Source organism: Musca autumnalis, unplaced genomic scaffold, assembly GCF_047663935.1.
Source record: "Musca autumnalis isolate F117 unplaced genomic scaffold, ASM4766393v1 scaffold_4, whole genome shotgun sequence".
NCBI lineage: Eukaryota > Metazoa > Arthropoda > Insecta > Diptera > Muscidae > Musca > Musca autumnalis.
In genome coordinates this window covers 167,078,595-167,092,867 of record NW_027411977.1, presented here as the reverse complement: position 1 = coordinate 167,092,867, position 14,273 = coordinate 167,078,595, and the positions used below count along the sequence as shown (strand labels likewise).

At 34.1% G+C, this 14,273-nt stretch overlaps 1 protein-coding gene across 2 annotated transcripts in view; it reads left to right on the top strand.

Annotated features, from left to right (window-relative positions):
• The window catches only part of TfAP-2 (transcription factor AP-2), a 77,191-nt gene extending 72,312 nt beyond the window's left edge, over window positions 1-4,879 (top strand). For both annotated transcript variants that reach the window (XM_073984805.1, XM_073984804.1), the window contains exons 7-8: window positions 3,885-4,052; window positions 4,113-4,879. In XM_073984805.1, the coding sequence (XP_073840906.1) occupies window positions 3,885-4,052; window positions 4,113-4,223 (279 nt within the window). In that variant the 3' untranslated portion in view covers window positions 4,224-4,879. The remainder of the gene's footprint in view (window positions 1-3,884; window positions 4,053-4,112) is intronic.
• Window positions 4,880-14,273: the final 9,394 nt, after the last annotated feature.

Below are 14,273 nucleotides of genomic sequence, written 5' to 3'. Positions count from 1 at the left end.
CAACTTATAATTTATAAGTTTATTAACACTTAAGAACCCTAAATGTCAAATTATAGCTACATCGGTCTGATAATGTAGCTAAAAACGTCAAAATACAGTATATCGGAGTATACCGTTATATGGGGGCTATACCAAAACGTGGACCTATGTCCACAACTTTTGTTATATAAGTTTATTGATACTTAAGAACCCAAAATGTCAAATTATAGCTAAATCGGTCTGAAAATGTAGCTAAACCCGTCAAAATACCGTAAATCGGGGGGTACCGTTATATGGGGGCTATACCAATACGTGGACCTATGTACACAACTTTTAATATATAAGTTTATTGACTTTTAAGAACCCCAAATGTCGAATTATAGCTACATCGGTCTGAAAATGTAGCTAAAAACGTCAAAATACCGCAAATCGGGGGGTACCGTTATATGGGGGCTATACCAAACCGTGGACCTATGTCCACAAGTTTTGTTATATATGTTTGTTGACACTTAAGAACCCTAAATGTCAAATTATAGCCAAATCGGTCTGAAAATGTAGCTAAAAACTTCAAAATACCGTAAATCGGGGGGTACCGTTATATGGGGGCTATACCAAAACGTGGACCTATGTCCACAAGTTTTGTTATATACGTTTGTTGACACTTAAGAACCCTAAATGTCAAATTATAGCCAAATCGGTCTGAAAATGTAGCTAAAAATGTCAAAATACCGTAAATCGGGGGGTACCGTTATATGGGGGCTATACCAAAACGTGAACCGATATAGCCCATCATCGAACTTGACCTGCCTGCAAACAAAAGACGCATTTTCCCAAAATTTCAGCTTCCTATCTCTATTTTTGTGGATGCTAGAGTGATTACCACAGACGGACGGACGGACGGACGGACGTGCTCAGATCGACTTAGAATTTTACCCTGATCAAGAATATATATCGTCTGCTCCGTCGGAAAAGGTCGTAAGTCCACTTTTTTTGGAAATCGCGTTTTTGTTACAGGATGATAGTACAAGTCAAAACACGTCGTATGATACAAAGAAAATTGTAGTATGTCGCGTTTTTCTATACGTTTTGCCCTTGTCGGAAAAGGTCGTAAGTCCACAAAACGTACAAATTTGAGTACGAAAAGGTCGTAAGTCCACAGGAAAATGTATACTTTAAAAGAATATTACAGCTAATGTAGTTCAGATATAATGTTTAACGTCATTCATGGTTGGGGAACAATGTAAATAACTAGCCTACACCTTTGGATGATAATCGGATGATATTTGGCGGAGCCTGTGGACCAAACTTTTGAACAAAAATGTGATAATTTCTATATTGTAACGAAAATTTACATTTGAAATCTATTTTCCCCTATAAGCGAACTGATTATGAAAGATGTACTTCTGGCCTTTTCATATATACAAATTGGGATGCTGTATGTGTTCAAATACCTCATGTATTTGTAAAAAAAAACAAAATTTTTACTGTTTTTTCTGTCGTATATCTTACTTAACTTTATCAACTGGTAATTTGTGGTTTCTCTAGGGACATTTATTCACATAACGAGATTAGTTTGTATTCTGAATTCAATAAAGTAATACCTTCTAACGGACGGGTAAGTGCAATGTTTATATTATTAAATGATTCTAAAATAATAATTGATTGAAATGATATAAAACTAAGAAGGCATCATGATTTTTGCTAACAAAGAGCAGTATGAATTTGGAATGGAATTAGACGATGGGTCTAGTTCCCTATGGTTTTCTCGGTGATTCTGAAAGCTCTGATGATATACTTCCTAAACGTAGGAAGACATTACATGCTGAAGATTCTACATGGTTTGCAGACAAAAACTAAAGATGCAGTGAGTTGGGGCAGAAATACTTGGGAAGACAAAAAAGGACACTATTTGGAATTACAATGTAGCTAAGAAACCACGTACATTAACGGAATTAATCATGAAATTTAATTGAAGGAAAAGGTCGTAAGGCAAAAATACAAGGCCACGTTGCTGGCCCTTGAAACAGTTTATGTTACCTTTTCTTATGTCAATTAAATTTTTTGCATTGCAAATTAGTTGGGATATGCAAGTGAATATCAATAACAAGTAAGAAAGCGGAAAGCGGGAGGTACCATTCTATGGGGGCTATATGAAGGCGTCAATACCAAACATCTGTACCAAATCACGAAGATCTATCTTAAAAATTGCAAGCAGTATCTTAATTTTAAAAGACGGGCAGACGGTCATGGTTATACCGACTTTGAATTTTACTCTGGTCGGGTCTTATTGCTAAAATATGTACCCAGGATTGGGGAAACGGAATCGTTCATAAGTTTTATATATGGCGCATTTAAAAAAAATAGGGCGCAGGTGTAACCCGCTCCTCCGAAATTCAGCAAAATATATAGCCTACTTCCACCAAGGAACATCCCTGTGCATAATCTGAAAATTAAATGGAATAAGTACTTAGGGTACCTTCACATCTTTTGCAAAAAAGCGTTTTTTAAAAAATAGGGCCTGCCCCCGCCCCCTCCGAAATTCAAAAACTATAAAGCCTATTTTCACCTCGGTTGTTCCTTGTATATTCTCTGAAATTTTAAAAAAGGGGTCAGCCGTTTTTTAGTCTATGCAGAACATACAAACATACACACATTGTCTTTTATATATAAGAGTTCACACAAAAGTTTTGGTCCATTAAACCCGCTAATAATTATCTCATCAGCATGTTAAATTGCAAGCTTATTATTTGTCTTAAACTCAAATCATTCTTAAAATTTCGCTCCGATCGGAATATTACTGCGATCTACAGGACAGCTACAAAGTCGGGTAAAAATTTTGGGTTTGGTCCATTTCACACCTTTCGATCATAACCAACATCTAATGGGGTCACTTCTGGTCTTAACCCGACCTCTCCGCAAAATTTACTGACAATCGGTCCAAAATTGAGACCTGGAGTTTTATTACAATTGTTAATGGATGGACTGACACACATAGCTAGATCGCTTTATCTTGTCAAGATATGAAAAAATGGCAAGGGGAGGGTGTCTACGACGAATACTTCGCGATGTTACACGAATATTGGACAAAACAAACTTATTATACCCTTTCCACATTGTTTTGTAAAGTATAAATATTTTATTTTAAAAACGTCCGTAAATTGTAGGAAAAGGTCGTAAGTCCCTACAAAAATACAAAACTGTACAAGGAAAAGGTCGTAAGTCCAAAGACATCCAATTATTTCCCAAACGCGACGGAATTTTGTCAAACAAAGTACAGGTATTGAAGCGGAAAAAATAAACGAAAAATGCTGCTTTTACCACCATAATAAAATCTTTAATACAGAAAGCGCTGAAATGTTTTTTCTTCCTCCTGAAAAATTTATTAAGAGGGACTTACGACCTTTTCCGACGGAGCAGACGATATACTTTATAGGGTCGCAAATGAGTATTTCAATGCGTTACAAACGGAAAAACAAACTTAATATACCCTCCATACTATGGTGGAGGGTATAAAAAGAATGAATAAATACAATAAAACTAAATTTCGAAAATAATTGGGTGTCATTTTGTGCACCTCTCTGATTTTTTTTTTTTTTGCTTCCCCGAACGTGTTATTGTAGAAGATTCATGGGAATAATTCATATCTACGCCTGCAATCTGCCCAATTTTCGTACATTTGCAAATTCAATCAAATTTAGTGTACCTCTACTATGTTACGGTAGTCCATTACGTTATCGGTATTTTGTTATATCGTTTATAGCTATATACCATACCTAAATGATAGGTAGGGAGGGGAAAGAAGAAAAATTAAAACAACAGCAAAAATTTTGGGGATAATTGTTTGAAAATAATATACTGCATTATTATTTAAATAATTATAAAAATACCTTTAACATTTTCAACAGATAACTAAGGAGCTAATGCAAGTACTAAGCCAGGACCGCACAACACAATATGGAACACGTTCACAACATCTGTTAGAACCTTCAATGCAACGACATTTAACACATTTTTCGCTAATCACTCATGGATTTGGCTCCCCCGCCATTATGGCTGTTCTTCACGCCTTTCAGGTAACTAACATAGTCTTTGCCAATAACTTACTCCTAACTAATGTACTCTTTCGATTCCAGACTTTTCTTAACGAGTCCCTCAATTACTTAGAGAAATTGTATCCATCGAATGGAGGCGGAATGGTTTCGTCGTCTCTGGATAAAAGCAAATTGGATAACGACAAAAAATGATAAATCAAGAATACAAATTACTAGCGTTCCAAACGCAAATTTATCTCTCGTCGAGTACTCGCGAACCACGCCCCTCAATGGCCCAGATGGATCCGTTGAAATTGCATTTCGTAGTTATTCTCTAGGCCTAAGGTACATATCTTTTTATGTATGTACATATTCATATGTATGTAGCTGTAAGTCAAAGGTATTTAATTATATATCTAGTATTGTTGATAAGAAGGTTTTTATGTACACACATGTCCATGTAAAATAATAGTTTAATTTGGAACCGAACACATTTGGATTAGTACAATAAGTAGTGAATACATTCCGGTTATATACTTATGCACACACACTGTACACACCTACTCTTTCTAATTACCACAAAAACTTACGCCCCATAATGTTGTCTAATGTAATGATATGAAATCTGAACCTGTGATGATTGTATCACGTCTATCCATTGACAACAAAAACAATACACGTTTTGCAGAGATATTCACAATAGTAAAGGATTTCTTTACCTTAGACAACCCCGTTTACAAAATATTTTAAGTTATGGCATACGAAGTATATATTTAGTAAACATATTATATTTATAATTATAAAAAGATATAGACAAGTAAGAATAGTTGTTTTTATTAAATAAATAAAGATATCTACTGTAACTAGTATACTTCTTATATTGTTCTTACCGGAAGGAATCAGTCCTGGTCGACCAAGAAAAAATAAAATTTTTAGGTGGCATTATCTTAAAAATGCAAATTGACGGGAGAAAACTTATTTATTTCGTAAAGTACAAAATACTGGGAGAGATTGATATTGTCTGTCTTCCAAAAGCTGAATATCCCACCCAACCATGCCCACTTTCTAACTTTTATTGTCAGCCCACACGCCTTTTAACCTAGCCCTTCAATTTCGCGGTAAAATAAGTTTAAAACAGTCTAAAAATTCATTTTAAATATTTCATTTCAAACAAAGATGATTAACAATATGTATTATATTATATCTAGAGATTATAACCCGCGAGTAAAAATTATATATTATTTGTACAATAAGAAAATTTATTGAAATAAACGAAAAATAGTAAAAAGCGTTAAGTTCGGTCGGGCCGAACTTTTTATACCCTCCACCGTTCTATAGGGGCTATATGATGACGTGGACCTACACCTACGAATTTCTGGGGGAAAGTTTTATACCCCCAACGAAGACTAAATACCAAATTTCAGCCATTTCGGTGTGATAATGGGGCCAAAACCTTCAAAATACCGAAAATCAAAAACGTGGACCTATATAATCATTTTATGGTAGAAATGTTTCTTAGCCTCTGGAAACACAAAATACAAAGTTACAACCGATTCAGTTGCCAAATGGGACTAATACATTCAAAATATATAAAAATGACGCGTACTTTATATGGGCGTTATATGGGGGCTATACCAAAACGTGCACCTATATATGTAAACCAACTTTGGTAGGAATGTTTTTTGGCCTCTGGAGACACAAAATACCAAATTACAACCAATTCTGTGGTAAAATGGGGCAAATATCTTAAAAATTCCTTAAAACGACGACGCGTCACGCGTCATTTTGTATGGGGGATATACGAAAGCGTGGATCTACATAGTCCGCTTTCAATACCAAAAGTCCTACGTACATATAATAGATTTTCCCAAAATTTCATCCACCTACGTCAATCCGTTCGGAAGCTAGAGTGATTTCCACAGACGGACGGACATGGCTATGTCGATGTAGAATTGCGCGCTGGTCAAGAATATATGTATATACCCAGCAAACCAATCGTACCGACATCTTAACGAAATCGGAACAAAATTCGGACGATACGTCCGATGTCTGATCCGAAATCGTAACGATATCTTAACGAAAGTTGTATGAAGTGGTTGACATAATTTCAGAACGAAATGTCGGAGCGACATCGTATCGATTTCGATCCGATTTCGTAACGAAATCTGAAGAAAATCATTTGGAAATTCGGAAAGGAAATTTCATTCCGACATTCGTTCCGAAATCTGAACGGAATCGGTACAAAATCTGAACTATTTCCGCTTCGAAAAATCGTTTAGAAATCGGGACGAAATCTGAACGACGTTGCTTCCGAAATTGTTCAGACGTGTCGGACATCCGACATTTGGTTTGCTGGGTAGTTTGTGGGGTCTACAAAACGAGTAGTTACAAACGGAATGACAAACTTAATATACCCCCATCCTATGGTGGAGGGTATAAAAATATGTTTTTAAGTGTATCAGTTAAGGTAGTTTGAGGGTCATAATGTCCATGGACGCTATGACACCAAAAAAAGTGGCGTTGCGTCGATGGACAGAATGACACATTTGGGAGTGTCATAAAGTCTGAAAATTTGCGACACTACGTCCATGGACATTATGACACTTTTGGAGTGACATAATGTCCACCCAGCAAAATCTTCGATGCCAAGGATGCTATTGAATCATGGGTGCAAGTGATCTGGCATGTCATATTTTTAGCATTATCACTCATGAATTTTATATCTGCGTGACCACCATAAGATAACATTCATTTTCGGATCTTAAGATGACATTCATTGTCGGATCCTAAGCATGTCATTTTGACATGCATTTTGGCATGACATTTTCATGTCTTGTTTGGAAAATGGAAAATTCTGTATTGAAATATGATTTTCATGACAAACCAAACTCTTTATTAATTCTAATTCATGAAATAACTAGAACTAATTTATCAGGATAAAGTTTACACCCAAAATTTCAATTTTATCACCGCCGCTGCACCGCAACAGAGTTTACTTCGTCCACTCTCAGCCACTGATTTTGTTTCATCTTACAAAAGCTTTTCTATTATCTTCTCATCACCAGTTCAGATTTCGACATGGACTCCAACAGCACTCCTTTAAGAATTTCTAGTTCGTGAACCTACATTTAATTTGTAATTTTATAACAAAAATTTTGGAAATGTATACTCTTTTGTTTTGATGTCGCTACATGTAGGGATGTACAAATCGACTTGTTTGTTTCTAGTGATCTGTACAAATGATTCAAATGCTGATGAAAAGATCGGATCTTTCACGACTTCCTTTGCATGGGTTTAAATGCTAATGAAAAGATCGGATCTTTCACGACTTGCTTTGAACCAATGCAAAATATGCCATGAAATCACGTCATCACAAAGAACCCCTTCCTTCAAATTTTGCTGGGCAAAAATATCAAAACTTAAAATTTCGATGAAAAGAACCGTTATTTAGTGAGTAGTTTACTCAGAAGCTGTTTTGTGATGTGCTATTGAATTGGAGATTCATTCTGAAAGTGTCAATTGAATAGTGCGGTAGAAAATTGGAAAAAAAATAAAAAAAGAAATGGAAGTTGAAAAATTAAATTTGAAGTTCGAATTCATGTAGGGATTTTGCAAGAATTCCAAATTACTTGTACTAACCGGCGAAAATCAAATTTTTAGGCAAAAAAATGTATACACAAGTTATACTCGCTATAAATGTTATGTATGTATACTCTTTTGTTTTGATGTCGCTACATGTAGGGATGTACAAATCGACTTGTTTGTTTCTAGTGATCTGTACAAATGATTCAAATGCTGATGAAAAGATCGGATCTTTCATGACTTCCTTTGCATGGGTTTAAATGCTAATGAAAAGATCGGATCTTTCACGATTTGCTTTGAACCAATGCAAAATATGCCATGAAATCACGTCATCACAAAGAACCCCTTCCTTCAAATTTTGCTGGGCAAAAATATCAAAACTTAAAATTTCGATGAAAAGAACCGTTATTTAGTGAGTAGTTTACTCAGAGGCTGTTTTGTGATGTTCTATTAAATTGGAGATTCATTCTGAAAGTGTCAATTGAATAGTGCGGTAGAAAATTGGAAAAAAAATAAAAAAAGAAATGAAAGTTGAAAAATTAAATTTGAAGTTCGAATTCATGTCGGGATTTTGCAAGAATTCCAAATTACTTGTACTAACCGGCGAAAATCAAATTTTTAGGCAAAAAAATGTATACACAAGTTATACTCGCTATAAATGTTATTTTGAAAAATGCAGCGTAACTGTGGCATTAAAATAATATTTAAAACATATTCAATTTTGAGCCTTTAATGTTTCACACTGACTATGAAGTCGCTTTGAAACAAGCTTTGAAATGCGTCTTTCCAGGAGTCACCCAAAAAGGCTGTTGGTTCCACTACACTCAGGCTATTGTGCGTAAATACATAAAATCAAGGGCTTCGGAAATGTTGTAAAGCGCAAAGAAGAATGCAGAAAGTGGCACAGAAAATTTTTAAGTCTACCGTTAGCAAATCCGGAGCAAATTGAAGAGATGTTTTTAACACTTAAAAATTAATTAGAGAATTTTTCCCAAAAGATAAGGAAATTTTAATACATTTCTGAAATACTTCGAAAAACAGTGGATGAGAAAGGTATGACAAATTATTCTCGGTGGTGGTGAGCACGATGAAGGGAATGACAAATCGACGGCCGATTTCTCATTACATTTGCATTTACGGTTTTCCGCACCGACTTCTTCACAGTGTCGTCCGTCTTTATTCGTCTCTATGTTTTGAAATACAGAAGCTAATTGCATTTACCTTCTTCTTAAATTATTTAGGTTACACCTTATGGATTTTCTGTCAGTCTTGAGCATGTGAGGACTACTAGTGCGCTCGAAGGCTATAACTCGAAATTATCAAGGAAATTGGAAAAACACGGTCAATTTTTAAAGTTCCTCGATATTATTCGCGATGAGGATTTCTCATATTCTGTTTCTTTGGCGCAAGCTTCGGCGGGTAATTTGAGTGTTTTGCCGAAAAAACGACGAATTCAAGATAGTAAAAACTGCAAGATCAGTTGTCTTACCGAAAAACTCAACAAAGGCGTTATGACTCTATCTGAGTTCTTCGAAGCTATTATAAACAAGGAAAACAACATTGTTAATAATGACATCATAGAGGATGCTGATAGCCAAGATATTTCTGAATCGGAGACTCAGGAGGATGCAAAAACATCTCCGAGTCAACCTACAGAGGTCCTTAAATGTGTTATTTGTGTGCAGGAACCGACAAATATTTTGCTTCAACCATGTAAACATTTCAAGATTTGTTCGTATTGTTTTGTAAAGTTAGATGCAAAGTCCAAAATAAATCGATCACCTTTGCTTTGCCCTTATTGCAGACAAATTGTTGAAACAAATTTAAAAATTTATTATTAATTTTCTCGTTTGGAGATAAGCTTGATGATCGGAAATTATTTGCAAGTGAAAAAGGAAAGCCAAGGACTCGAACCCACATAGTCACCAAATTACGTTACCTGGTTTCATTGGTGGTAAAGCAAATCTTCGGACGTATCGACTATGTAATGGCTTCTCTGTCCTAGAACTTGTCGTTTTTCAAATGCAAATGTGTTTTGTACATTTACGCGGATACTTGGCCACAGACAAGTTCTAGGACAGAGAAGCCATTACATAGTCGATACGTCCGAAGATTTGCGTTGCCACCAATGAAACCAGGTAACGTAATTTGGTGACTATGTGGGTTCGAGTCCTCGGCTTTCCTTTTTCACTTGCAAATAATTTCCGATCATCTAAACGAGAAAATTAATAAAAAATCATTAAAAATGATCTTCGCCCTTACAGGCAAAATTTCAAAAAATTAAAAATTTATCACTAAAATTATGAATTATGAATAAAACTTTTATGCCATATCTTTTTATTTTCAAAGTGTCATATCGTCCATGGACATTATGACATTTGCAAAAGTGTCACAATATCCATGGACGATACGACACTTTTTTTTGGTGTCATAGCGTCCATGGACATTATGACCCTGGACGTTATGACATGCCACCTAGTTTGATCTCTCAAAACATTTTGGTTTTCACTAAAAGAATTAAATACATACGTATATTTTAATACTTACGGCTTTTAATATCCTCACCAACAAGCGCTTGAAGATTGGAGCTTGAAAATCTTGACTATAAAGTTTTGGTTGGGGTTAAAATGTGTTGAGGGTGAGTTATAATGGAAAGTTAGAAAAACAAATGATATATAAAACTTAAATTAATTCTCGATCGCAGATAAACGTTTTGATATAAGCATCAGATTTGATCATTGTTGAAAAATTTTAATAATATTGTTCAATTTGGGGCCAATTGTTTGAATGATGTTTAGTTTCGTTCGGTTGTTAGATGCAGAAAATTTAGATATCCAGCGAAACCGACAGATTTGATAATTCTTGCATGCTTCTTATGAAAGAAATTTATGATTGGCTGAGAGATTCATTCCAACGACAAAATCCTCATTAATGCAACAAAACAGAATCCTTAAAAATATCGGAGCCGAATTCCTTTTAGAATTTTACAACGAATTTTACATTTAAATTTGCCGGCAGATTTCTTTAATGTATTCTAAGAAAAATCTTTTTAAGAAAAATCTTTTTAAATTTTCAGAAGGTGCTCGCAAAAATTCTTGGCAATTTCCTTTTAATAAATTTTCGTTTAAGTCCTCTTCAATATTTCAAAATGTGTCCTTTATAATTGCTCGGATATTATCCTTTAAATGGTTCAGGCCGTATCCTTTTAATGGTTCTAGCTGTATTCTTATAATTCTTAAGGAGGAGTCCTTAATATATTTTCCAATTTATTGAATTTCTAATTAATTTCCGGACTTTTAAGCCAACGATTTCAAATTATATTTATTGAATGAATAACATTTTTTAAATTTTTCGACAATTAAACCTAGGTAATCAAATATACATTTCTGTGCGTTCTATATGTACTTAAAAAATATGTTGTTTTTCCAGTCAATGTATGTATAAAGTGCTCACACTGCATACGTGAGCTCTAAATGGGTCTTTTAATATACAAACCAAGCCACAGATTAACACATGGCCAAATAAATTCTAAATTCAAGGACATGAATTGAATATTGAAATACATGTCATTCAGTTTTTTTAATTGATCCCAATATCCCCACACAGTGACCTAAACCACTTATCTAGCTGAGGTAAATTAATAACAGCCAAACAAATTGAGCAATTCAAATAATATTCGTTGTAGACCCTTTATTTAAGCGATTTAACCATGTGTGCCTGTTCATCCATTAAAAATGTTAATCAAACTCGAGGCCGCAATTATGGACCGACAACAACAAAATGGTGACTGGAGGTCGTACTTTTTTTCAATTTAAATTTCTGCCAAAAGGCCACATTAATGGGAAATGTTGCCAATTTCTACATTTTCAATTTCCAAACAATTTTAATTTTTTTCGCGCTACATCAACAATTTTTCTACATAGCTTAAGAAAAAATTCCCCTGTACTAATCCCATCGCGAGCCTATTTTTGGTCGTTGTGGAAAAAAAGTGATCGCGGTTTTATTTCTGATTTTAAGAAGAAATTGTTATAAAAACTCTATTTTAATAAGCACAATTGTCTCAAAAAAGCTATCACGAAGTGACCTCAGCCAGTACATTGATTATATAATATTTGTGAAATGTTACTCAATATCCCCGAAATTTACAAAAAAAAATTTAAAAATTTTTAAATATCACCCAACCATTTTTTTCAAAATATAAGTCCATTTACCCGTCATAAGATTTCAAAAAATGTTTTGAATCAAAGCTTCACTGCGGGTTTTAAAATTAAAATCTATTTTACAAAATCGTCAAAAATTAAAATGGGGACATTTAGTTATATTTAAATATATTTTTAATTAAAATAAACATAAAATTCAAGTTAGTAAACATCTTTTTACTTCAAATCAGTATTAAGATAAATAAATAAACGATATTTTAAATAAATATTTTAGTCAACATTCTTAACATGTCGTGTGTAATCAATGTGTCAAACAATTTGTTTTGTTAAGTATTCTCCATGACACAATTACCCAGGTAGTTGCATCGTAAAATTTTGAATATGTTATGTCAAAATTTCCCTTATGTTGTTGGGAAAATTACAACAAAAACAATTTTTATAAAGGGATTTGACATTTCATATTCGAACAGCTGGTGTGATACCACTACCTTGGTAATTGTGCCATGGTATACTCTACATAGAATCCTTATGAAGAGAATTTCGATACATATTTCGTTTTTGAAGATTTACTTCACTTAAAACACGTTTGACATTTGCTGACGGATGTGTTACTATAGGAAAAACATATGAACCATCAATATAGATGGGATTCTACCCGGTATTTACCCAAAACTTGGGTAAATGCCTGGTAAATTCCCGATAAACACCTTTTGTTTGGGTATTAGTATTATTATTTATTTGGGTATTTAAAAATTTATTTTGAAATGAACATTTTGTTTTTCTGTCAGACAGAAATTAAAAAAGAAAACAAAAAAGCGGTTTAACCTCGCGGACTATACTTTTTATATGTAAAATCGAGCGTTGGAGTTGTATGTAGGAATAAAATCAAGAGGACCAAAATCTCAAGATTATCAGCTGAAATCAAAAGTTAAGCCATCAGATATATGAAAAAATAAGAATATCGGTCCACGATTTTCGTTTTCCGCAAGAAGGACTTCAACAAACCGTTCTAAAAGCCTTCATATGTCAAAAATTACGCTGTAACTATATATGAGAGATTTACAAAAAATATGGCCAAAATTGGTAAAATATTAACTAGTCACATTTCCAAAAAAGGTCATTTTATTCATAGTCAGTTAAAATTTGTTAAAATACTGCGTTTTCGCGTACAATTGGATGATTTTAGTTTCTGTAGTTTTTACCCACATATTGGGTAAATTCATCAAAATTGGACATATATAGCGTGTTTCGTGAATCAAATATCTCAAATCGGTCGAAAATACATATGGGAGCTATATCCAAATCTGAACCGATTTATAGCGCGTTTCGTGTATCAAATACCTAAAATCGGCCAAGAATATATATAGGAGCTATAGCCAAATTTGAACCGATTTCTATAAAATTTGGCGCACTTATTTCTAGACTAATTACCGTAGCACATTCCAAATTTAATTAAATCGGGCGAAGATATATATGGGGCCTGTATCCAAATCTGAACCGATTTCTATATAATTTGGCACACTTATTTCTATACTAAATTCCGTCGCACATTCCAAATTTCATTGAAATCGGACATATATAGCGTGTTTCGTGCACCAAATGCCTTAAATCGGGCGAAGATATATATGGGGGCTATATCCAAATCTGAACCGATTTTTACCAAAATAAGTAGCGTTCGTCCTTTGGCCAAAGAAACTATCTTCCCCAATTATCATGCGAATCGGACAATAAATGCGGCCTGTACTTTGTTTATAAAAATACATGGACAGACGGACAGACAGACGGACATGCGTAAATCGACTCAGAAAGTGATTCTATGTATATCCTAAAAGGAACTATGGGTCTATCTCGTTTCCTTTTGCATGTTACAAACTAATGCACAAAGACATAATACCCCTTACCACAAGGTGGTGTAGGGTATAATAACGCAGTTAATTGCCAAGAACAGAAAATGAATCTATTATTCTTGAAATTTTGAATTTTTGTTCCTTTCTAAATTTACCGAAAAATAGGAGCTTTTTGCCGATTCTGGTGTAATTATATATTTTGCTTGTTTCCATTGAATTCAGTTTGGTCGACTTTTCGATCTTTTGATTTTTGGTTAAAACTTAAAAATCGATCTTTTGATTTTTACTTAGAACTCACAAATCGATCTTTTGATTTTTACCTAGAACTCAAAATTCAACCTATCGAAAGGAAAAAGTCTACTTTTCGACCATTCGATTTTATTTTTAAAATTTTTTTGCATTACATTACATGCATAGTGTTATAAATAAGGTGCACGTGACAATCAGCGATGATTTACTTCTTTCATAGTATCGTTAGTTTGGTTTTGTTCATCAGCACAACAAATAATATAATATTGTTGTCTATCTCTTACCAATGTAATCTGTATATTTCATTTTCGTAGTGCACAAAAAGTCAAAACATAATTCGACACCTCCAAGTATGCTAAGTCTGAAAAGTGAGTTTTGCAGGAGAAGCTCTCAAAGTTTACAGTTTTCTTTGACCTTCACTACTA